Source organism: Triturus cristatus, chromosome 2_1 (genome assembly GCF_964204655.1).
Source record: "Triturus cristatus chromosome 2_1, aTriCri1.1, whole genome shotgun sequence".
Taxonomy (NCBI): Eukaryota; Metazoa; Chordata; class Amphibia; order Caudata; family Salamandridae; genus Triturus; species Triturus cristatus.
In genome coordinates, this window is record NC_140581.1 from 380,534,597 (window position 1) to 380,558,614 (window position 24,018).

A 24,018-nucleotide genomic window follows, 5' to 3' on the forward strand; every position below is an offset into this window, starting at 1 on the left:
TTGGGTATCTCCCCACCATTATCCCTAGCCACTTTTCTAGAGTAGTGATGAGGTCACAGAACAGACCGTCCTGCAGAGTTATGACACCCGCTGCAAAGGTTAAATATTTGATACCTAGGGGTCAGACTCAGACTTGCCTCTTCAGGGACCTTACAATGAGAATGATGTCTGGACCTCAGAGGATGCAGGTTTTTGCACTCAATTCATTCCTTCTAATCTGGTAACTGTTTCTAGGGCAGTGATGGGACCTCTTTCCCTGGCAGTCACTTTCTCCTTATTTTCAAAGCCTCCAATAGATTCATCTGATGTCTAGGAAAAAATTGGAGCGTTATGTTTTTTCCCCACAGTCTTTGTTTCATTACCCTACTGTTTCAAAAATAAATTGTTATCTTTTCATTTTCAGCACCTGACAACCTGAAACATTACCGCATTTTGGGGCAATTTTCCAGCAAACAACAAGAGGACCCCAACCTCCTTTGCTGCTCTCTCACCCGACCCCGGCTACAACCCAGCAAACACCAGTGTTAAAGGTAAGGCAACTGATGCTATATATTTTTTTACATCGTAGTTAGAGCATGTATGTCATGTGGTCACTCTCAAGGCCCTCAAGCAGTGTCTTTCAGTGCCTCCAGCAACACTATGGCACAGAGAGGCAGGAGGCAGTACGGCTCTATTTTTAGCAGTCATTTGAGATGTATTAGGATAATGCACAATATATATGTATAATGTATTTATACTGAAATTTGATATTATTGCACTGCACCTTATACGTTGTACTTTGATTATTGACAGGTTTCTTTAATATATATATATATATATATATATTGGTAAGGCCAGCAACACCCGACACCCCATCATGAATACAGTACAAGAGCTGATTACAAAGTCATTCCAGTCACGGCCACTTGAACGAAAACTGAAGTTAAAAGAATTGGGACCTCATCAGCCTGAAATAAACCTACAGCAAACTACCCAGGACAGAGGAAAAATGTCAAAACGTACATTCTCAAATGCCTGGTACACAAAAGCTGATTGGCTTACAGGCTGCCCTATACGCAATTCTCTGTTCTGCTTCCCCTGCTTGCTGTTTGGCGGTGACTTTTCTTGGACACGGCAAGGAATGGTCGACCTGAAGCACATCGCTGAAAAAATAAAGAAGCATGCGCTCACAAGAAATCATCTGGAAAACCTGACAAGACTGGGAATGTTGGGGGAAGACGCACCAATTGAGCAGCAGATAAATGATGCGTATCGCAAATCCATTCAAAAACACAATGAAGCTGTGGATAAGAACAGACAAAATCTATCCAAGATCATTGATTGCATTCGTTTCTGTGGTGCTTTCGAACTGGCATTGCGAGGCCATGATGAATCGGAAACTTCCTCAAAACCTGGGATCTTCCGAGGCCTAGTGGATTTAATGTCAACCATAGACCAGGATTTGGAAAGACATTTAGCACATGCTACAGTCTTTAAGGGCACCTCTAATACAATACAAAATGAACTCCTTGACTGTATGCTCGAAATTATAAGAAGCCATATTGTGCAAGAGTTGCGAAACACAGACTTTGTGGCTATTCAGGCTGATGACACCACTGATGTGTCCACTCAAACACAGTCCGTGTTAGTGTTTCGGTACCTTGACAGTGACAGAAACATTGTGGAAAGATTTTATGGCTTCACGCATTTAAGTGACTCTAGTGCAGCAACCATCACTGAAGCAATACTGTGTCAACTGGACTTAATTTTCCCGGACCTGCCTCAAAAACAAAAGCTTATCGCACAAAGCTATGACGGTGCATCCGTAATGAGTGGGAGCCTTAGTGGAGTTCAGAAGAGAATTCGAGATGTGTACCCTAATGCTCATTTTGTGCACTGTTACGCCCACCAACTCAATCTTATTATGCAACAGGCGGTATCAAAGATCAGAGAGACACGAGTCTTCTTTCAGGATATCGGAGGCATAGCAGCATTCTTCACACGTTCCCCCAAAAGAACAGAAGCCCTTCATGAGATTGTGGACAAAAGCGTACCAAGGGGATCCTCAACTCGTTGGAACTTTCACATTCGTACAGTCAACTTAATCTTTGAACAGAGGGAGGGCCTTGAGAAATGTTTTGTCGCCATAGCATCCAGAGCAGACTTTGATCACACAAGTCAGAATGAAGCCCATGGCTTTATTAGAACACTACAAGACAAAGAGTTTCAGTTCTTACTGTTTTTATTTCATGACATAATGATTCCTGTTGATGTGTTATACGATCAGTTGCAAAGAAAAGACCTAGATACTGTCTCTGTGAAAGCCAATACATCTGCATTTGTACAACAGATTATGAAAGTGAGAGATGGGGTTGAAGATTTAGAGAGCAAACTGCCGCAGCATTCTGTTTTTGCAAACCGCAGACAAAACATCACCTCTCTGGTTCGAATTGGAAAGGAGATATGTGACATTGTAATTGTGCAGGCGAAAGAACGCTTTTCGTTCACAAAACATTTGGTGAGTGCGACTTTATTGCAAGGTAAAGAGTTTGCACAATATGATGAATCCTTCCCTGAGCGTGCTCTGAATCAGGCTGTGGAAGCGTATCCTATGCTCAAAAAAGAGCAGCTGAGAACTGAGTTAACTGTACTCTACGGAATGCCTGTGTACCGGAAGGCCACAAGCGCCTTGACTTTGCTGAGTTTAATTCATAAACTGCATATGGAAAACTCACTTACAGAGACAGTGACTTTACTAAAAATTGTGATTACGACTCCAATGACAACAGTAGAAGCTGAACGATGTTTTTCAGCCTTAAAGCGCATAAAGACATTCCTCAGGAACACCATGCTAGAGGAAAGACTAAATGCTTTGGCGATGCTATCTGTAGAGAGCAAGCTAGTCCAAAAGATACCGGACTTCAACATGAAAGTAATTGACAAGTTTGCTACACTGAAAGAGAGACGTGCGGATTTCATCTACAAAAAGTGAATGCTGCTACTTGTTTGAATACAAAAAATTCTGATTGAGGTAAGAAATGCATTGTTATCTCTGTTTTTAAAAGTTTTGTAGTGTTTGTTCTATTTGGAGACTACACAGATTTGCTCACCTTTGTTCACTGGCCGGACCTGTCTCCCGCAGGGTGAACGATTCGTTGCTTGTGTTGCCTATCAAACCTTTCCCCTTGGCAAATTGCGAAAACCTTTATACCAGTGGTTCCCAAACTGTTTACTCCTGAGGACCCCAATTGAGTCACCACTGGAAGCCGGGGACCCCCAAGCAATTTGTATGACTTAAATTTCAAACATTAAAACAGTAATTCGAAAACAATAAACACACGTGTGCACACAAAACGGATACTCGAATTACTAAGGATTTTAGTATTTTATATTGAAAGAATTAGCAAAAAACAGGAGGGTTAGCGCTGCATCTCCATGACTAACTTTTAAATGGTTGGTTTTATTTCGCAGTATGAGACTCCTGCCAGGGCCAGACTGGAAACCCAAAGCAGCCCAGGCAAATGTTTGCAGACCAGTCCCCATACAGTGCACACCTAGTGCAGTGAGTGCGCCTGACCACTACAAAGGGGGCTTTGGGAGGCTCTCCCCCCAAGACAATTTAGGAAACAATGGTGCAGTCTACAACAAATGTATCATTATATATTGAATTGTATCAGCTTTTAAAGAGTAGTAAATGATGACCTTACTATGCACCAGGATATGACAATCTTTGTTGGGGTTCTTCAATGATTCCCATATTATCCTCCTCCAACAGTGCCTCATCTCTCCATAGCCCCTCTGTCACATGTATTTAATTTGTTTTATAACATCTCTCATACCATTGAAGGATGTCAGAGCACCTTAAATCACACACATATAGGGGCTGATTTACAAGCCCCTTGCGCCACAGGTGCGTCACAAAAAGTGATGCACCAGTGACGCATTTTAGTGCCCCATATTTCCAAGGCAGGAAAAGCAACCCTGCGTGACTTTTACTGGTCTTGTAAATATGGCCCAATTGCACACAGCACTTTACGTGAAAGGGACGTTCCATGAGTGTTGCTGTGGGTGTTCCCACGCATAACCCATGGAACCAGACACATTTCCAGATTTACGAGGAATCGTAAATCTGGAAATGTGTCTGAATGCTACGCCACCCCAGGGGAGGCGTAGGGAGGGGCAACTTGGAGAAATGTATTAATTTCTCCTCTTTCTATGCATGTTGCATTCTGCAGCACGCATAGAAACAGGATATTACCTCTGGTGATTGCTTATGTACAGGAAGGTGTCCCTTCCTGCACATAAACAATCAGTAAAACAATGACGTTTTGCAAGTTCTATGTGTGCTAATGCAGCACACTTAGAAGTTGAAAAACGCCATTTCTGATTGTTTACATGCAGGAAGGGTTACTTCCTGCACATAAACAATCTCCCCACGACACAGGCATCCTTGCACCATGGTGCAAATGTGCCTGTGCAGGCGTATGGCAGCAGTTTGTGCGCCAGCACAGGGGGAAGCACAGAGATGCAACATATTGTTGTAAATATGTCGCATCCCTGTGCTTCGAAAGTGACTCAGTGCGGCGCAGCCAAATGGCTTGCGACACACACAGTCAATTTTCTTGCAAATCTGCCCCATGGAGACAATGATTCATACGTGTAAATCAGTGTATAGAAAATGTTACATAAGGCAAATGCGACTACAGGGTGTAGGATTCACATGTTATTCATACTGGTAGGCATTTTTAAAGAGTGCTTGGTCTGGAGAAGCACAAACTCAGGATTCAGAACATAACAGTGGTTAGCATTGACTTTAACAATAAAAATGTATTTCCACCCAAATAAACCTTTTTAGCAGGATTAGGATAATGAAAGACTTGAAACAAACATATGTTTCTAACTTGTATCATGCAGCTTGCAAGCAGCTCTTTGATGACAGTTTATAGGTCACTGTGCTAGATTACTATTGTCACTTATGAACTGCACAGTAACAAAAGAATCTGTGACTAAAGCAGTAACCCACTAACCTAGGCACATAAAAAATGTTTTTCAAAATGCATGGTACACGTTCTTTGCAGTAGGCATATTAACCCTCTGTGCTACATTAGATAAGTCAAAGCTGCCACTTGACACAACTCTCATCTCTCTCCAGCAGGTACATTAATCACCGACGTAATCTTGACACTTTTATTGTTGCTGGAAAACTGCTGATTCTACAAGGAACTTTTTTGTGCTTTTAAAATTACTGCCTGAGGACCCCCCTGGGAATGTGACCACAGTTTGGGAAACACTGCTTTATACCATTTATATTTGGGGTACTTGCGTGGACCTATGTGAAGTGTGTGTACAAAGTTCAGCTCAACCAGAATCACGGTAACAGCGCATTGCGCTGCCTCTTTTATATTCAGTATATTGTAAGACTGTTTTTCTTCCCCCGCCTTTCCTTGTTTTGTTTCCCTGTTTTCCCCTTGCTTGCCATTCGTTACTCTAGAGTCTAATATTCAGTATGTTGTAAGACTGTTTTTCTTCCCCCGCCTTTCCTTGTTTTGTTTCCCTGTTTTCCCCTTGCGTGCCATTCGTTACTCTAGAGTCTATTCTAATAGAGTCGGAAGGCCGTAGGGGAAGACTGTGGACTTTTCTTCAAGTTCCTGACGCTCCTGCGGAACGAGCCTGGCAACCATTACACTGCTGTGCAACTTCTTCTACTCTTAGAGCTGAGATTTCCATGAGTCTTATAGTCTGAATTCAGCACCTGAGCATAATAGGACAGAATGTATGAAGCTCTGTGGTAATACTGAATAAGCAGCTACCTATGTTATGCCATCTATTAATGTAATAACTGCACTTTCACAATTGCTTTATTAACCTTCCTGCTTTCTCAAATTTGCTTGAAAATGCACGATTTTTCTTCTTTTTTTCCAAAATTTTCTTGGGGGGGGTAATCCCCCCAAACCCCCCTTTTGGGGTTCGGGCTCGCGAGCTGCGCTCGCTCGCTACGGTGCTGTATGCTAATTCGGTTGCGCCCCACCACTTTCTAATCTCACCCACCGCCCCTGTCCTCACTGCTGCTGTCAGTCAGCAGTGGCCCCAGCCCCATCCTGACGCTAGGCTTGGGACGGGGGATGCACAATAAGATTGTAATGAACTACCATTGGATTTATCATCGCTAGGGCCTTGGGGGGGTGGAGGGGGAGGGGATTGAGTGGAGCGACGCTTCTCTGCTCCAACGGAGGAGCCGCCCCTTATTTGTCCGCATCAGCAGATATCTGTGGTCCGCATTGGATATGGGCAGCGGAAAAGCCGCTGGCAGGGTTTGATTGTGTTAGTGATAAATTGAATATTGTTAGATGAGAGGAGTATTTTGAATGCGTGATGTTGTCTCTCGATTCGATTTCGAACTCCACCCGATTCTGTTCGCCTGATGCCACCAACGCTGCCGATAAGTTCAAATAATGCTGCCAATATTGCGAGGGACGCAGAGGCAGTATCCCTAAAATGAACCGGTGCGCGCGCTTCCGTCTGACATATGTCCGCCCCATACAGCTCCCCCTTCAGAATTTCAACTTTGCAATAATCCTCCCTATTTCAGGTGAATAAATCTGTCTGCTGCTATCAGTTTCTTGTCGTTTCTCCTGAGTGCGAACATATTTTGCAGACAACGCGTTAATTAGCAAGACAGAATGTGTGTCTGGGCTGCTGGAGGCTAGGGAACATCAAATGCTTCAAGCCTTTGGTGTAAGCTTTGGCAAAGACAGGTTAGAGTGAGAAAGCAGGTGAAAATGCGTGGCAGTAAACCCTAGGGCACGTCAGGCTGTCAGCTGCCCCTGACTGGGGGCTGACAGCTGTTTTTTATGCGCAAACTAACTTTAGGCCTTATGGCGCCCCGAACAGCACAACTTTAACTCACTGAAGGCATGAATCAGTGCGCGTGGGGCACTAAGCCATCCCTTCGAGATCTGACAAGTGCTGAAAACCACAGTTAAATGCAGTCTTTTATTTGTGGTACGTCCTAGCGGCACGCATGTTGCACGTGGGCACACGAGAGCGCTCAAGGCAAAGGTAAACTTGAATTAATAGTAGCTTAGTTATTGAAATGCCCGGTCTCCCAGCTCCAAATTTATGACTAAATTAGGCAAAGATGTACTACTTATTTGCGCCAGCCCTCGCTCGAGCCATGCCTGACCAAACTACAACACTCTCATCTGGAAACCACCGCATTAATGCATGCAACCAGGGGTGTAATGGGACGGGAACACATGAACCATTTGTAGTTTGTTACAAAAATACAGTAAAATCCCAATGCCAGAGGAAACTAAGAGCAAACAGAGTTCAAACTAAATATTGCGTGATATTCATATGCAGAAAAACATAGAAATATCACATCTCACATGATGTATCCTTTGGCACTTGTCCTGCTGTTGAGATGTGTTCAGAGCAAGTTCAGTCAAAACTTGGGCCACTGGAATTATGTGATTTTGCAGTCACTGTGTTTCTGCACAATTGTACATCTGCTGCATATGTCAATCAATCAATCAATCAAAGCTTTATTTCGACATGTAATGTCATAAAAGCACAGTACTATAAAAACACAATTACATAGAAAAGATACATTTAAAAACATGTCATAAAAAGATCTAGTTGCCTAATGCACAATAAATAATTAAAAAATGTATTAGACTTAGCAGCTTTGATATAGAGGAGAGATTAGCTGGAACTAATTAGCCTCTGCCTGATCAGCCATGCCCAACCTAAAAATTTGGCCGCCCCGCAAATTATAGTGGTGTTTGTTGTCGATTTAAGGATTCTCAGGGCGGCAGAACAGTCCCTTGTCCCTAGCTGCAGGCAGACGGGCCCAAGCCATTTCATTCTTGGGGGCGCATAAGCTGGACAAACAAAAAGAAAATGTGAGATGTTTTCGGGGACGCCTGGGCAGGTTGGGCAATCCAGGAGAGTCTTATGTGGGGGATTCCACTTGCTAGTACTTTCACGGAGGGGAAGGGTCCCAAACCTAAACTGGATAAAAAGTGATCTGTCCTTGGGCTTCGTAATGAAGTCCAGGTACGGTTCTAAAAAAGGCACAAGCTTATGTTGACGAAATGCCTCTGTAAGCCTACCATGATTGGGGTCACTATGCTCCCGGGCATCAACCCATGCCCAATATGCTCTTTTAATTGTCTCCTTCGGTATTGGTGTCCCCAAAACCCGGTCAAATGCGAGACCTGATGCGACCAAGAGCTTTTTAATGTTGGTCAACCACTCAATTTTGTGAGCTCCTTGCATGTTCATGACCTCCCTAAGGCCATCGGCATAGTTGGAGAGCTCAGGGGTACGCCACAACCGCGCCCAGTGTAACAAAGGGCGGAGGGTGACTAGGTCTCTAATGGAGCGCCTACCAAGGTCGCTCAGTAGAGGTTTAGTCGGAGTGCCCCTCGGGAGTGATAGAAGGTCTCTAAAGAACTTGTTTTCGTTGGTCACTAGGGTATCTACGCAGCAAAAGCCCCATAGTTCAGCGCCATAAAGGGCGCTGCCTACCGCCTTTGCAGCGTAGATATCCAAAACTGGGGCGATAGGTTTAATAGTAGAGGCTCGGAATTCGTTTCCCAGGCTTCCTATTACCCGTCTATGATTGAGTGCCATTTTGTCGATGTGGGGCTGCCACTTGAGCCTGTCTGTGACTCTGATCCCCAAGTAGTCAAACTCCTTGACACGCTCAAGTGGTTTTCCATCTAGGGTCAGGGTGGATCGAAAGGATCTAGTAGGGTTGAAGTAGAGGAGTTTGGTTTTAGAGGTATTAATGACAAGGCCTCTCAGCTCACAGAACAAAAAGAAGCGATCTAAAAGCTTCTGTAGTCCTGCTGGTGTTTTTGAAATTAGAAGAGTGTCGTCCGCAAAGAGGAGGGCGGGGACTTTATCACCCGCCAGTGTGGGGACGTCAGCTTCAATTTCGAGCAAGTAAGAGACTACGCCATTCACAAAGAGTGTGAAGAGCGTAGGTGCCAACACACAGCCTTGGTGAACCCCTCTATTCACCGGAATTTTATAAGTTTTTTGGTCCTGAGTTCCCCATCTGATGCGAGCAAAATTGTTAGTATGCATCCGGATGAGAAGGTTCAGGATGTAAGGGGGAATCCCCAGCTCCTCCAAAATCAGCCACAGGCGATCACGGGGAACCAGGTCAAAGGCGGTCTTAAGATCAATGAACGCCAGGTATAAGGCGCCCTTACCAATAGTGACCACCTTCCAATAGAGGAGCACTAGCCTAAATGCTTGGTCAATTGTGCTAGTGCAGGCCCTAAAGCCTGCCTGGAACTTTGTCATGATGCCATTTTCGTCCACCCAGGAGTGGATCCTCTCCAGGAGGACCCTACCGACCAATTTCTGACCAGCGTCTATAAGTCTGATTGGGCGGTAGTTCGCTGGGTCACCCCTTAAACCCTTTTTGAAGATGGGGATTACTTCTGCTCCCCTCCAAGACTCAGGCACCGGGGAGCCATCCAAGAGATTATTAATAAAGATCGCAAAATACGTTGCCCATCCGTCAACATTAGCTTTATAAAGGTCACCCGGGATACCATCTGGTCCCGGGGCCTTTGCAGAGACGATTTTGTTGATGGCGATCTCAACCTCTTTCTTCTCGATCTTATCGAATGGAAAATGGTCAGTGGGAGTAGCTGTGGATCTCACATGGGTGCAGTGATCCTCCACAGGCCCCACCCCTACATATAGGTTCCTGAAATGGTCAAACCATTCCCTGTCCGTAATGTGGTTGGGAATTTGGTCCTGGTCATACATAGAGGATTTTCTCAATATGGACCAGAAAAGCTCACCATTTTTTGAGTGGCTTGCGGATTTTAAAGAATCCCAACGTTGCTCATCCCAATCCTTCCTTGCAGGAACAAGTGCCTGTCCATAGAGCAGCCTCGCTTCCCTGACCACCCCTGGATTATTAGATTTAATTGCGAGGATCAGGGTGTTTTTTTTAGTCTGCAGTCCTTGTTAAACCACTTGTTTTCTGACTTAGTTTTTGGTGTTGTTTTTTTCCTGTGGTCCAGAAACAGAATACCAATCGAGTCCATAGTTTCCTCGAAGGTTTTGGTATAACCAGGTATGTCATTGGGTACCATGGAAAGCCTGGCGGTATAATCAACAAGGATTTTTTCCAGAGCAGCAAGTTTTGTGTTAGACAGAACGAATTTAGACCACCTGAGGAATCTTTTACAATTAGAGGGGTGGAGTATCTTAGTGAACATCTGCATTCCATGTGGGGGAGCTTGATCTTGACTATGCCACAACTCCCGCATGCTAAGTGATAAAGGGTTATGGTCGCTGCTGATTGAAGGTGTTATTATCATATCAGCAACAAATTTCCAACCTCTCCTGTCAATCAGAATATAATCAATTCTGCTTTGACAGGCGACCCTATTGAAGGTGTTGGCACCCCCCGGGTCAGAGGCTGTACGCCCATTCGCAGCTCTTAGGCCGAATTCTAATGCTAGGGCATTTAGTTGGATCACGACCGGGGACCATCTTTTTACAGGGTTAAGAGATAATAAAGGGATACCCCATCTAGTGTCCTCGTTGTGTGTTCCCAAGATATCATCTATAGCGAGTGGTTCAAAAGAGCAGTTGAGATCGCCAGCCACAAGTAGGAGAGCATCAGGAGGGCAAGTAGAAAGCATGCCTGAAAGAGATGTGATGGTAGGGGACTTAGCACCCCCTGGAGTTCCGCGAGCATAGACATTAAAAACTTCCCAAGAATGGCCCTTCTTTGGGCCTTTAATGGAGAGTCTCATTATGTCTGGCGTGGAACTACTATTATGTGTAATCCTAAGGATGAGGTCTGCCCTGACCCAAACCATAAGTCCGCCAGAAGGGCGGCCACGCCCGATTGAGATTGCTGGCTCAAAAAAACAACAATACCCTGTCTTGTACAATGGCTCGACACTCCAGGTTTCCTGAAACATGCATATGTCGTGTTCCTCAATTAGTTCACTCCAATCTGGAAGAGTGAACTTACTACGTAAACCTGCCACGTTCCAGGAAACAAACTTGATGTGACTGAGGAGATTTTCCCGAGGAGTAGGGGCACTTGGCGGGTGATCTACATGATGATCATAACTAATAGTGGGTCTCCAAGATGGATCTATTGGGGTAGGTGAATCCACACCTAGATGTACTAATGGTGTGGTGGGGCTTAGTGTAGAGCAACCTAGGGGAATCAGGGAAATGATTGATATGCCTCCATTACCCTGTAGTCAGTCAACAGCCTCTAGGCAGCTAAAACGATTTTCCGTGGGGACAGGATCTAACATCAATAAAGGTGTGGGCCTAATCCCCTGTAAAAAGCCCCTCCTGTTCCGGTGGACATGCGTCCATGCTTCCGTAAAGTGACCAGGGGGATAAAAATAAGCCAGAGGGAGAGCTTTAATAGATGATCCTGTGCTAGGGTACCTCCAATTGCAAATATGCTCAACGATTTGGGGATCGTTGAAATTAATTAGGATACAATCCCCCTTTATATTCTTTGCCAAGTGGCCCACCCATGGGACCCTTCTTACCGTGAGTATTTTGCTACTTTTATACATTGGCAATGGTCTATTTTTGTTTAGCCAGTGTATCACCCTGTTCCTCAGAGTTGTAGGGGACTCAACTTCATTTTTGCCCTGTTCTGGAACCCCAGCTAGGATGACGACATATGGGGCGGTTTCAGGTGGTAGATTGGGGATATTCGCCCTACTTGGGGACATGGGTAATGGAGTCCTTGGAACCTCTTTTAACTGGGTTGTGCTAGGGTGTCTAGAATTTCTATGGGCAAGTGCCAAGGTAGGCTCTTTAGTTGCAGTCACTAGTTGACTTTCTGAGGGGACTAGTGGATGGATTTGGGAAGCCACCAGGTCCTTATCTGCTCTAGCATTAACCGGCGCGTTCAGTACCCCTGGTCTCAGAATATTATTTTGGATGTTGGTCAGGACCCCAAGGCTGCATTCGATCCTGGAAAGCTGCTGTTCAATTTTAAGTATTCTATCCTCCACAGGATGAAGCAAAAGCCTGATTGCATCAACGATTTCATGTATATTCAGTAAACCTGGGGTCCCTCCCTTGTCTGCTTCACTTAGCCCCCCTGTGGCATCCTGACACAATGGTCTGATAAGTGAAGGATGTGGTTGAAAAATAACCTTATCTGACGAAGCCAACTGTGAAGGCTGTTCAGGAATAAATGGGGTATTTTTCGATGGGCCAGGGTGGTTTGTTGTTTTTTGCTTTTTTTTAGTGGTCTTGCCCTTCCCACCGTTAGAAGATGGACACCCAGGTTTGATTTTAGAAATTGCCCCAGGATTTCGCGCGCGCAACTGCCTAATACCGGGCTCTGGGACAATACTAGTAAGAGACGGTAGCAGTCGAGGAGAGACTAACAGAGAGTCCAAGGGGAAAGACTGGTCCTCCGAAGAGACAACAGCAACTGTTCCACTAGATGGCAAGTCCTGGGTGATAAAGTCCACATCAGGTCGAATAGTGGTAGCATGATCGAAATTGTGCTGTTCAGGAGAGCGTACGTTGGCAAGGTAGCCCATGGAGGACCTCCTAGCTGCTGCGAGGTCCTGCGAAACACGACGTGCCAGGAGCATAATTTCTTTGTCAATAACACAATTAACCTTAGTGACAAATTGGTCCATCGTTCCAGTGAGATATTCATTGGCCGCTCTGCTTTTAGGGTCTTTAAATGGCATGACAAAGGTCAGGAGGGCGGTTAGCAGAAGAAGGCCAAGCACCGCAATAGCAAACAGAAAGCCAATCGCATGTACAAAATTAACAATAAACCATACAATCAGCCCAATAGAATGCAAGGACAACAGTACCTTGGGACGAACGCTGTTGGTATGGCGAATTCAAGGGTGGTTGCCCAGTCCAGTCTACTCCGGTCAGTGATGGGTCAGTCGAGGCTTTGAACCCTCCCTGGCGCTGCCTGATGACGCGGTAGTCAGGCGCCCGGAAGAGGGAATGCTGGGGGTGGTAGTTCTAAAAGCACACCGCCGTTCCCCTCACGGCACCGCAGAGACCAGGACCAGGGCAGAGGTTCCGGATACTAGCGCCGTTCCCCTCACGGCTGACGAGGTAGGAGTCACATTGTAAAATGCAGGGCATAAGCGTCCCGCGCTGCGGGTCTTCAGTCGAGGCTTTGAACCCTCCCCGGCGCTGCCTGATGACGCAGTAGTCAGGCGCCCGGAAGAGGGAATGCTGGGGGTGGTAGTTCTAAAAGCACACCGCCGTTCCCCTCACGGCACCGCAGAGACCAGGACCAGGGCAGAGGTTCCGGATACTAGCGCCGTTCCCCTCACGGCTGACGAGGTAGGAGTCACGTTGTAAAATGCAGGGCAAAAGCGTCCCATAACCCATCATCTGCTGCATAATCAGCAGATTTTAGCATAAAAATCGTTTCTAACTCAAATGGATCAAACGTTACAAAAAGCTCTACAACATGTGTTGCCACGCAGTGGAAGGCCCTTCGCAAAGGATGGCTGGTCACCTCTCTGCAGCGTATTGCTATATTTGGGTGTTAAATTGGTACTAATGGGTAAACCCTTTGACCAGACTGCGTTAGCATGTGAAAAATGACAAAATATTGAAGTAATACCATTGTAAAATGGGCCACATTATGCCACATAATATGCCTTTTCTCTCCACGCAAATTTAATCCACCCTGCCACATAATTTTGTCCTCCCCTGCTGCATAATTCCAGTGGCCATGATCATAGCACAATGAAGTGCATTACATCAAAGTACTTTTTAGCTCACCCAATGTCATCATCAGCACATCACTCTTGATAAATCTGGCACTGCAATTCTTTCTTAGGCGCACAATTCTCTGCGGGGTGAAAATTAGTAAACCTGGTCCCTAATTTGTTAGGGCAAAGTCCTAGAAATGAAAAAAGAAAAAGAGAAACAAATCCCACAGTTATGTACCCATGCGAGACGTGTCTGAGAGAGTGACTACAGCACACACATACCTATTTCTACCTAATGCTTTTAAAGCTGCAGCAACAGTGTGAAAAACTGCAATGTTGAGCCTTCTGCAGGGCAGTGTATGCCCCTCCTTCCTGAAGCCACTCCTTGCAGGGAGGGGTGATGGGCTCATATTTTCAGAATGTCAGGTTGGCATTTCTATTTCTCAACTATTTGTGGAGGCTAGCCTCAGGGTGAAAGGTTGTGCCCCCTTGTGCTGTGTATCCGTGTAACACTGCGAAGGACCTGTGGAAATGAAGATGCAACTGGCTGTTTTCATTTGCTATGACTGTGGGCCGAGAATACATCATGAAAAAAACTGGAAAAGCTAAAATGCGTTTTTCAGTCCTTTCATTGCTGAACAATGGTTCTTGGGAGCATATTGACAGTGGGGATGTAACTCCTTGCTGGATGGACTTTGATCTCGCCTGTCCCTTTCAAGGTTTAGTGAGAACTGGGTCACTTCCTGGGAATATCCATCCCACAGCATTTCTGCTGTGCAGTATGCCCTAAAATAAAAATCAAAGCACTATGATGCTCCGGTGCAGGACAAGCCGCACAACAGAGGGACAGTGGGGGCTTCAGTCAGCTCAGTTTTGGAATTACCAACACCTTACTCGCTGCCTACGCAAAACCCTAGGTCCTTGCCCAGGTCCTACAGAATTAAGAAAACACCCCATTCTTAAATACCTAAGCACATGGGGTACCTATCAAGCGGTAGCATCTGGCCTGTAGACACTAATTACGGAACACGTCTTTTCTAAATTCACTTCATCACAACTCAAAGAACGGTGATCTTCTCACCAACGGGGGATTTCTATGATGAGAACTGGCTTGAACTAATGTAGGACCATGACATGCTGCCCAGAGAAGCCAGCCTAAAGTTTGGATATTTTAAAACTCTGCATCGATAGTACTGGTCTCCTAGAAGCTGTAATGATGCCAACATACTTACCAGGGCACCTGAATAGAGTTAGTGTCCATTTGCTCTGGGAATGCACTAATTTACCTTTGTATTGGTCAAAATTCTGGGACATAATTAAAGAAACCTTAGATATCCAATGAGCTTTAACTGGCAAAGCGATCCTGCTTCATGATACGTCTGTTCACCCGGAGAGCACGCATAAAAGACACCAATGGTTTGCATCCTCCATGGCAACGGCTAACATTTGCATCTTAACATAATGGAGAATCAGAGCTAGCCCCAAAATAGAGCTCTGGTTGCAAGAAATGTACAAGCTGGCATCAAATGAATGAGTAGTTCCTAGGAAAACAAAGTCTATGGACCATGCACAGCGTTGTGAAGGTAAGGTGTCGGTGCCGAATTCGAGGCCGGTTCTCTGGTGGCGACAGGGGAGGTGAGACGTTGCGTCTGCGAGGAGGTGACGTGTCAAGTTCAGGATGGGGTAAGTCGGTGGTGATGTGTCAGTTCCGCTGATGCAATACGAAGTCAAAGAGTTTGTGAAGTCACGCTCGTCGGTTATTGGCTCCGTGATAACGGGGCATTGGTGCGAGCGATGGCATCAGGAAGGCCGATAACTGCAGGCATCAGCAGGCTTCAAAGGGCATCAGAGCTGCGGTGCCTGTGGGGTGGTGCATTGTGTACTTCACAAGCGTTGCCCCTGGCATTGGTGCAGGTCGCGGCGTCACTGGTGGCGTCGCTGATGGCAGAGTTGTTTTTCTTGCTTTCTTAACTTTCTTTCAGCTCCCAACAGCAGGAACAACCTCCAGAGGCCCGAGATTAGAATTGACACCTTCTGGCAGGTCAGAACTCCCAGAAGTGGGGTTCAGGGGAGCTGATGGTAAAGTCTTTGTGTATTTGAGACTTCAGGACAGGAGACCAGCACACACAGGCTCTTGGAGATTCTTCTTCAAGCAAGGTCTCAGCAAAGTTCCAGTCTTTGTTAGGGGTGGGCGGAAATTGCGTAGTTGCGCTATGCAAAGCTCCGTGAAATGGTAAAAAATCTCTGCGAACACGCAAAAGTTCCGCGAACTCACGTCATTGCTTGTTCCGCCCGTTCGTGATGCTTTTTTCCTGTTTGCAAACGCTGTTTGCATGCTCGGGGAGAAATATCTCGTGAACACGCATTTCGAAAGCGCGAGCAAGCAAAAAATTCCGCAAAGCCGCGGATCGCGGATTTTTTGCAATTCCTCGTTCTCCGCGGAACGCGAAATTACCCAAATTCTGCAAATTCCGCGAGCGGAACGGAATTTGCAGCCCAGGCCTAGTCTTTGTCCTCTTCCTTAGCAGAAGCAGCAACTGCAGGCCAACCCAGCAAGGCACAGAGCAAAGGGGCAGTAGTCTTCCTTACAGCTCTCCAGCTCTTCCCCTTGGCAAAAGGTTCCTCTTGAGTCCAGAAGTTATCAAGTTTTGTGGGGTTTAAGTCCACTACTTATACCCCATTTTGTATTTGTTCTGTATGTGGCATGGGTCTCTTAGCCCAGTCCAAACCAGTTCTGTCCTCTGAAGTGCAGCATCACTACAGGAGGTGGTAACAGCATTATTCAGGTGTAAATTAAACTCATCCCATCACTCTAAATGCAGCCAAGGTCTATTCAGCTCAGCTCTGAGTCACCCAGGAAAGGAAGTACCCACCTCAAATCCCCTTGTGGCTGTCTACAGTAAATGCACATCCCCAGCTACTGTCACTCCTAAACCAGACAGTTAATACACCAACCAGCAGAGGCACACAGAACGATTTAATAAGAAAATGCCTACTTTCTAAAAGTGGTGTTTTCAAACACAATTTGAAAACCATCTTCCTAAATAGAGGTGTTATTAAATTCTCAGCCTAAACTCCAATTCTCTGTCCCAATGGAAAGCTACACTGGTAAGATGTTACAAAGTAAGTCCCTTGTTAGCCTATGGAACAGGTAGCCTTTCAATAGTGAAAAATGAAACTGGCAGTATTTTACCATCAGGACAGGCAAAACACACCAGCAGATGTTCTACCTTTTACCTACACTGCACCCTGCACATGGGGGTACCTTGGGCCTACCTTAGTGGTGCCTGACATGTAAGGAAAGGGAAGGTTTCGGCCTTGCAAGTGGGTGATCTTGCCAGGTCGACATGTCAGTTAAAAACTTCATGTGCAGACACTTCAGTGGCAGGTCTGAGTCACATTTGAAAAGGCTACTTGTGTGAGTGGCACAATCAGTGCTGCAAGCCCACTAGTAGCATCTGATTTTACAGACCCTGGCACACTCAGTGCATTTTACTAGGGACTTCCCTGTAAATCAAATATGGCAATCATAGATAACCAATCAAGATAACAATTAACACAGGGAGCGCTTGCACTTTGACACTGATCAGCAGTGGCAAAGTGCCCAAAGCATCTAAACCAGCAAAAAAGAAATCCACCACAGCATAAAAAATACAGGATGTAGAGGCAAAAAGTCTGGGGAAAGCACACCAAGGATGCCAGGCCTAACATGCACCGTCATATATATTTGGGGGTACTTTCTGACTGATGATTTTGATTGATATTTCTGAAGACAGGAAATGAGTGTAAGCTCCTTTAAAGCTATTTGCTCGCAGGGCAATGTTTGGTTTGAACGGAATTATTCTTCTCCAGTGTTCCATTATTAGGTGGCCTTAACTGAGACCCAGGTGATGGTAAGATGAAAGAGAAAATGGAAGCAACGTGTTGCGGCTGGAAGTGATGCAGCAAGACTCACGAGTATAGAAATATGCTGTGTACTCAAACTTTGAAAACTCCAATAAAGAATGGTTAATAATAAAAAAGTATCAGCACTAGGTCAGGTGTCTCACTTGAAATGAGGTCACTTGGCAGCTATGGAGCAGAACCTTCTTCACCATATGCCTGTTTCAGTGAGGTATGAGAAAGGTTTTATTACTTATCTTCACATCTTTCATTTAAACTCCTTTCAGAGTGATCACATGGCAAAGCATTCTCCTTTCTTCTCCTGCGTGGTTGTCTTGCATTCCCCATAAGTTGATTCCAGTCATGTACCAATGCACAACAGTTTTTTTTGTCTATCTAAGGTTGCTGTAGTCTTGTTTGTCTAGTGCTTAAACACAAGTCACTCAAGTACTTTGTTTATATTATCTGTTATCAGTATTGCTGTTAGGAGGACTGTCATCATAAAATGTACATTGATTTATTAAAAAAAAAAGTGAATATTCTGTGGCATTATACGAGTGCTCGTTATTTGTAAATAAATAGCATTCTTGGAGGAAGTACGTAGTTATACAAACATATATCCAATATTGATTTTTTGCCAGTTCCACTCAGTGGCTCTTTTGAGCAAGATGTACATTTCAAAGGGCAATTGTGGTTGATGGCAAAGTTGTCGCTTTAAATAAAATATTGGTTTACTTTCTGACATGCGCATGTTGTGTGATCTTGGGTACATTCTTTCGTCCCCTATGCCCCAGAGGGAAACAATGTTTACATCGCGGTTTTTACACCGCGATGCAATCATAACGCGGTCGTTACAACGACCACGTTGTTACAACGCAGTGCCATTACTATGCAAGTCGTTACAACGACTTGTACTAGATGGCCCTCTAGACTAAGGAATATTATGATTTACTATTCCAACACCTTCCCTAGTGTTGCACACACTGGAGTTGGAATAGTAAATCATACTATTCCTAAGTCCAGCATGCCATCTAGCGCATGTCGTTGTGATGACTTGCGTTGTAATGGCACTGCGTTGTAACAGCTCAGTCGTTGTAACAACCACGTTGTGATTGCATCGCAGTGTAAAAACTGCGATGTAAAGTGTCATATTCTGCACCAGATGACATCTTTACCAAAAATGGTAGCATCTAGAGGCAAGTCAAAGTACAGAGTGTGCTAAGCATGGAAATCCATTAATTGTGTATATCTTCCACCCTGTCACATCCCACACAGGTCATATTCAGCTTGTAATATATTTTCCTTGCCGACAGCATTGGTCATACTGCATGTAGCAAAACTAAAAGTCCCTGACTACAAAATGCTTTTTGGCTGTATTAAGGTTGGGGAAAAGGACATATGACCAATGTGAGGTCTGTGTATCTTTTTTTTCTTTTTCACCCCCTGCCTACATATGTACATTTTCCCCCTGACATTTCAAATACAAGCCCTGCCATGTTGTGACTGATAATTTACTCGGTAAGTAAAGAATCTGTATCTAGCAGAAAGTTGAGCGATTAAGTGGAAGGAAGCGTTTATATATATGGAAAATGACAGGCCATGTCAAGCTGCGACCTTTCTTGCGAAGGTTTGAATTTGTTTAGTGGATCCTGAAGTGTTGGGATATTTTTTGCATACTTTCACTATCATGAGATGTCATTTTGCAAAGATTGACTGGAGTAGTCAGATCCATTTCGACACTAGCATATGGAAACAGATAGGCTGACACCATTGATCCAAGACAACTGTATCCTATCAACACGTCTGGCTGCAATTTTGCTGAAGATCATATTAATAGCACCATTAAGCAGCGTTTGATTGAACTCCACCATGGCTTTATTCCAAACATCCAAGAATGTTTCAAACATATAAGCACAACACTGCATCATAGCTGTACCTCTAACACAGTTGTTTTATTATTTAAACAGTGCACAGTCCCTTTACAGATCTGAGGGCTCTCCAGCCACGAAGTTCCTGGACCGACAGCTGCATTTGACATGCAGCTCTGCTGACGCTGATCTTCCATCCTGATCCTACAGAGAGAGATTGCCAATTTCACTTCAGACCAAGTCATTCAGGTATGGGGTTTCAGGAAAACCCAAGAGATCAAGTTGAGGGTACACCCGCTATGCTCTCAGAGTAGGGGTAGTGCTAGTTAGGGATATATCATACCCATATAGAAATCATGTTGCCACGGTTTGAACTGTTCATTCTTTGCACCACGTTCATAATGCTGATTACTTTGCTTTGTTTTTTTCTGCCTAATAATCACAACTCATTCTTTCAATGCAAAATTACGATTGTTTCACTAAATGTATTGAAAACATACTTAGTATCTTTCTTCTGTTTACCAAGGGCATGCATGAGTAAACAACAAATGTGGTCAAATCTGTTTCCATGATTCCCTTGGGGATCAGATTGTCATGTTCGAGGTTGCCAAAATGTGTCACTATTTTTAACTTCCAGATGGATGCCTTTGAACAGACAAAGATTGAATAAGACTGAAATTATTTTCCTTCTTAGACAAACCGCACTGTGGGCCCTGAAATTGTGGCCAAGTATCTTGTGGTCCTGCAGTTGAGCATGTCCCAATGGTGAAAGCCTTAAGCATTAAGTTCAAAACTCAAATCACTTGTCTTCAACATGAGGCAAGTATCCAAATCCTTTATTTCCAATTTACCAAAACTGAAGCTAATTATTTAATGTTCTAGTTTCCCCCTCAGAGTAATCATTTTTTATGCATTAAAAAATGATTCTAGATCTCTGTAACACTGCTTCCTTGTCTACCAGGTATGTTAATCACCAGCAGATTCACAATGCAATATAGAAACATCTTATGGGCTCAAGCATCAAGATCATGCTTTTCAGCGTTCATTGCACTGGTTAGCAAACAAGAGTAAATTAATATAAGTCTCTTTTCCTGGTAAATAAAGATGTGTATTTTCTCCCTGTCCTTTGTTCGTACCCACACATTATAAATATCTGCTTACTGTATTCTCTGGTTCTCTTCCAGCTTAAATGAAGTTTAATGTTATAAAATGTGTGTGTGGTGTAGCTTACACATATCATGCTGTATGCCAGTGGAATGATCTCTCTCAGGCTGCTGCATTGCTGTCTGACCATGTTAAGTTGAAAAGACTGGTAAGCGTTGGTTCTAAACACATTAAAGTAGATTCTATGGCAGTGCCATGAAGCCTTTTGATACATTTCTTTTACAATTCCCAAAAACATTCCACATCAAATCATACTATAATTGGAGGACCTCATCATGCACTGTACAAATCTCCTCCATTGTGGGCATGCAGCATTATTCTCGGAAGACTATGGAATAAATGCATGGTGTACATGGATACACTATCCATCTCTATACAATGAAGACGGCTAGAACTGTAATTGAAGGGATAAATTGTCTCAACTGGTATGCCCTCCTAAAGTCTCTTTAAGAGTGAGGATAAGGGAAGCACACCAGTAGAATGTCCATCAATCATATATGTGTTTACAAACAGCGTACGACTCATAATGGCTGCAATGTTTCAGTTATGACCGAGCGGGGTTTACTATAGATCAATCTTTGAGCGCAATTATAAAATAACCCCACCATTGGCCATATGGATCTTTGCTCGCCGACAAGGAGAAGTGAAAAGGAGCAATCATATACATCAAATCCCATATAAATGATAAAATCATCAAATAATTTAGTACAGACAATAAAGGGAATTTGTGTGAATTAAAGGGTTTTATTAATCAATTCTTTAGTTTCATTATATATTTGCTAGGCATTAGTCTTTTAAGAATTTGCATCAGAAATGGATATAATGCAATAATCGATATTTCAAGATAAGGAAAAATACAATATTTGTAAGTATAATATTGAATATTGTAATTATACAGCAAGTGCGTTTCATAAAGGAATGTCCCTAATGTAAATTAAATTTGGTTGAAATGGAATCAAGGTGCCAGTTCAGAAACGCAATAAAGAGTTCCGACGAGATGATCATGCATAAGTAAAATGCCTTGGCCTTTCCAATAAAGAAAGAGTCAAGTTGGAAAATATTAACAGTTTTAAATCAACAGGCATTTACTAAAACAAACATAGGATACGTTGAAAAGTAATCCCCTATGAAGAGATATATATTAAATCGGCTAGAGGAGGTGCTTTTAGACATCGGCTCAGTAGTTCCCAGAGTTGATGGAAGAGCGATTCCAGTACTCCTATATGCCGCTGATGCGGTTTTGATTGCTTGTACAGCTAGGAGCACGACGCACTGCCTGCGATGACAACGCAGTCCTGGCACTGCCTACGTCAACGCTTCTGACTTTGATCTCACAAAGTTTGATCTGCAACGGGTGTGCCTTCAGGGACTCCCAGACTTCTGCACCGACGCCTCACGACTCCAGCGATGCCTCAACGCTACACTTCACCGCAAGGTCCTCAAGGCCTCTTCAACTCCAAGGTACTGTTTGCGGGTCTTTCCCGACACTGTAGCGGCCCTCGACTCCATAGAGATCGGCCTGAAATGTTGGATTTGTTAATCATGATGCCGCAATAGCCCCAGTTGGCCCCATCGACTTCAAGGAACTGTATTTTTGCTTTATTCTTAAGAAATTCATATCTTCGCTTGTGTATGTTGGATTTTTGCCATTTTGGTCTTGTTTTAAACTGGTGTGGTGTCTATTTTGTAGTGGTTTCATGACTTTTAGACACATTTATTAATTTTATGAATAGTTTGGATTTATAAACTAATTTCAAGAAATCACATTTTATGGTTTTAAGCCAGAAGAACACAAAATCGTGTAGTCTTTCAGCACAGGGTCAGGTTTTAACTAGAGTGGAAAAATTCACTTATCTGGGACTACTACTTTATTAGGGTCTCAGTTGGAAACCTTCAATTATGAAAAATGGGGTGATTTTATGAAGGGTTGCATTAGCCCCCTAAACCTTTATCAAATATATATTAGGCTAAATGTGTTCTGATGGCCATCTTCAGGTGTGAAATTTGGGGGTATGCAAATACTGATCATGTTCAGGTGATGGAAAATAACTTTTTGAGAAACCAACTGCTCGCGGTCAGGGAATTCCTGCTGAGATGATCCATGAAGAACTTGGCATGTCTTTTATTACAGATTTAATTTGTGCCTGCCCGCATGCATTGTGGTGCTCTGTACGGCACAAGGTGGAATTACATTTTAACAGGTTCATTCTTCAGGATTGTTTGCATTTATGTAATGTAGCTCGGATACCATGGCTGCAGTTTATTAAGAAATCTTTTCATGATCTAGGGCGTTAATTTACCAATCCCAGGGACATTTCGTAAAGTATTATTGTGTGGGTTAAGCAGGCCTTCTCCTAGAGGGTGGCAACCAATCTGGAGAACTCTGCTTTAACAAAGCAGACTCTATGCAAGAATGTCTTGGTTAAATCTGCCAGCGGGATAAAGCCTAACCTCCTCCTGAACGAATAGGACTCACTTGTTCGCACAGCAATACCACGCATGCCATTACAACGTGGGTATTACTACGCGATGTCAATTAGTACGAGATACCATTACAATGCAACATTTTACCATGACTATACCTTTACCACGCATGCCATTACAACTCAAATGCATGCGTGGTAAAGGTATAGTCATGGTAAATGTTTATAAGGTAAGTGACTCCACCCTACCATACCCTAAACTCTAATGTAGTACAACTGCACGACCCTCCCCAACCCCCAGACCTCTCCCTACAATAACACTACACTACCCTGCACAACCCCCGACACTGCCCTAAACCCAACAACACTACCCTACACTACACAAAGACCACAACACTACCCTAAACCCTAAAACACTACTCCCCCACCCCCAATCAGGTTCCTACACTGAAACACTACCCTGCATGACCCCCCAACAGTACCCTAAACACTAAAACACTACCCTACACAAACACCACAACACTACCCTAAACCCTAAAACACTACCCCCAGCATGACCCACAGCCTACCCCCAATCCGCTCCCTACACTTAAACACTACATTGCACGACCCCAACACTACCCTAAACCCTAAAACACTACCCTACACAAACACCACAACACTACCCTAAATCCTAAAAGACAACCCCCAGCACAAACCTCCCCCTACCCCCAGTCCAGTCCCTACACTCTGACACTACCCTGCACGACCCCCTTGACCCTACCCTAAATGCTAAATCACAACCCTACACTACACAAAATTGCAACTCTACTTCGACACTACCATAAACCCTACAAAAGTAACCCCCACCCTCAAGCACAATCCCCCTTACATTTCACTCCTCGTGGTTCCTCTCTCTTGGTTCCAACGTCGTCTGAGGGGCAGTGCACATCGATGTGAGGAAATGGAACGGCCTCAGTTTCCTCACAACGATGTGGA

The 24,018-nt window shown here is 44.2% G+C and overlaps 1 protein-coding gene across 1 annotated transcript; it reads left to right on the top strand.

Annotated features, from left to right (window-relative positions):
- Positions 1-964: 964 nt before the first annotated feature.
- On the top strand, positions 965-5,538 carry LOC146865342 (zinc finger MYM-type protein 1-like). The gene is made up of 2 exons (XM_085631391.1): positions 965-3,010; positions 5,132-5,538. Exon 1 carries the CDS (start codon positions 989-991, stop codon positions 2,969-2,971), a length of 1,983 nt encoding a protein of 660 aa, XP_085487517.1. The 5' UTR covers positions 965-988; the 3' UTR covers positions 2,972-3,010; positions 5,132-5,538.
- The last annotated feature ends 18,480 nt before the right edge of the window (positions 5,539-24,018 follow it).

Excerpts from the sequence above, each read along its gene's own strand:
- LOC146865342 (XM_085631391.1), top strand. The coding sequence starts at position 989 with ATGTCAAAACGTACATTCTCAAATGCCTGGTACACAAAAGCTGATTGG.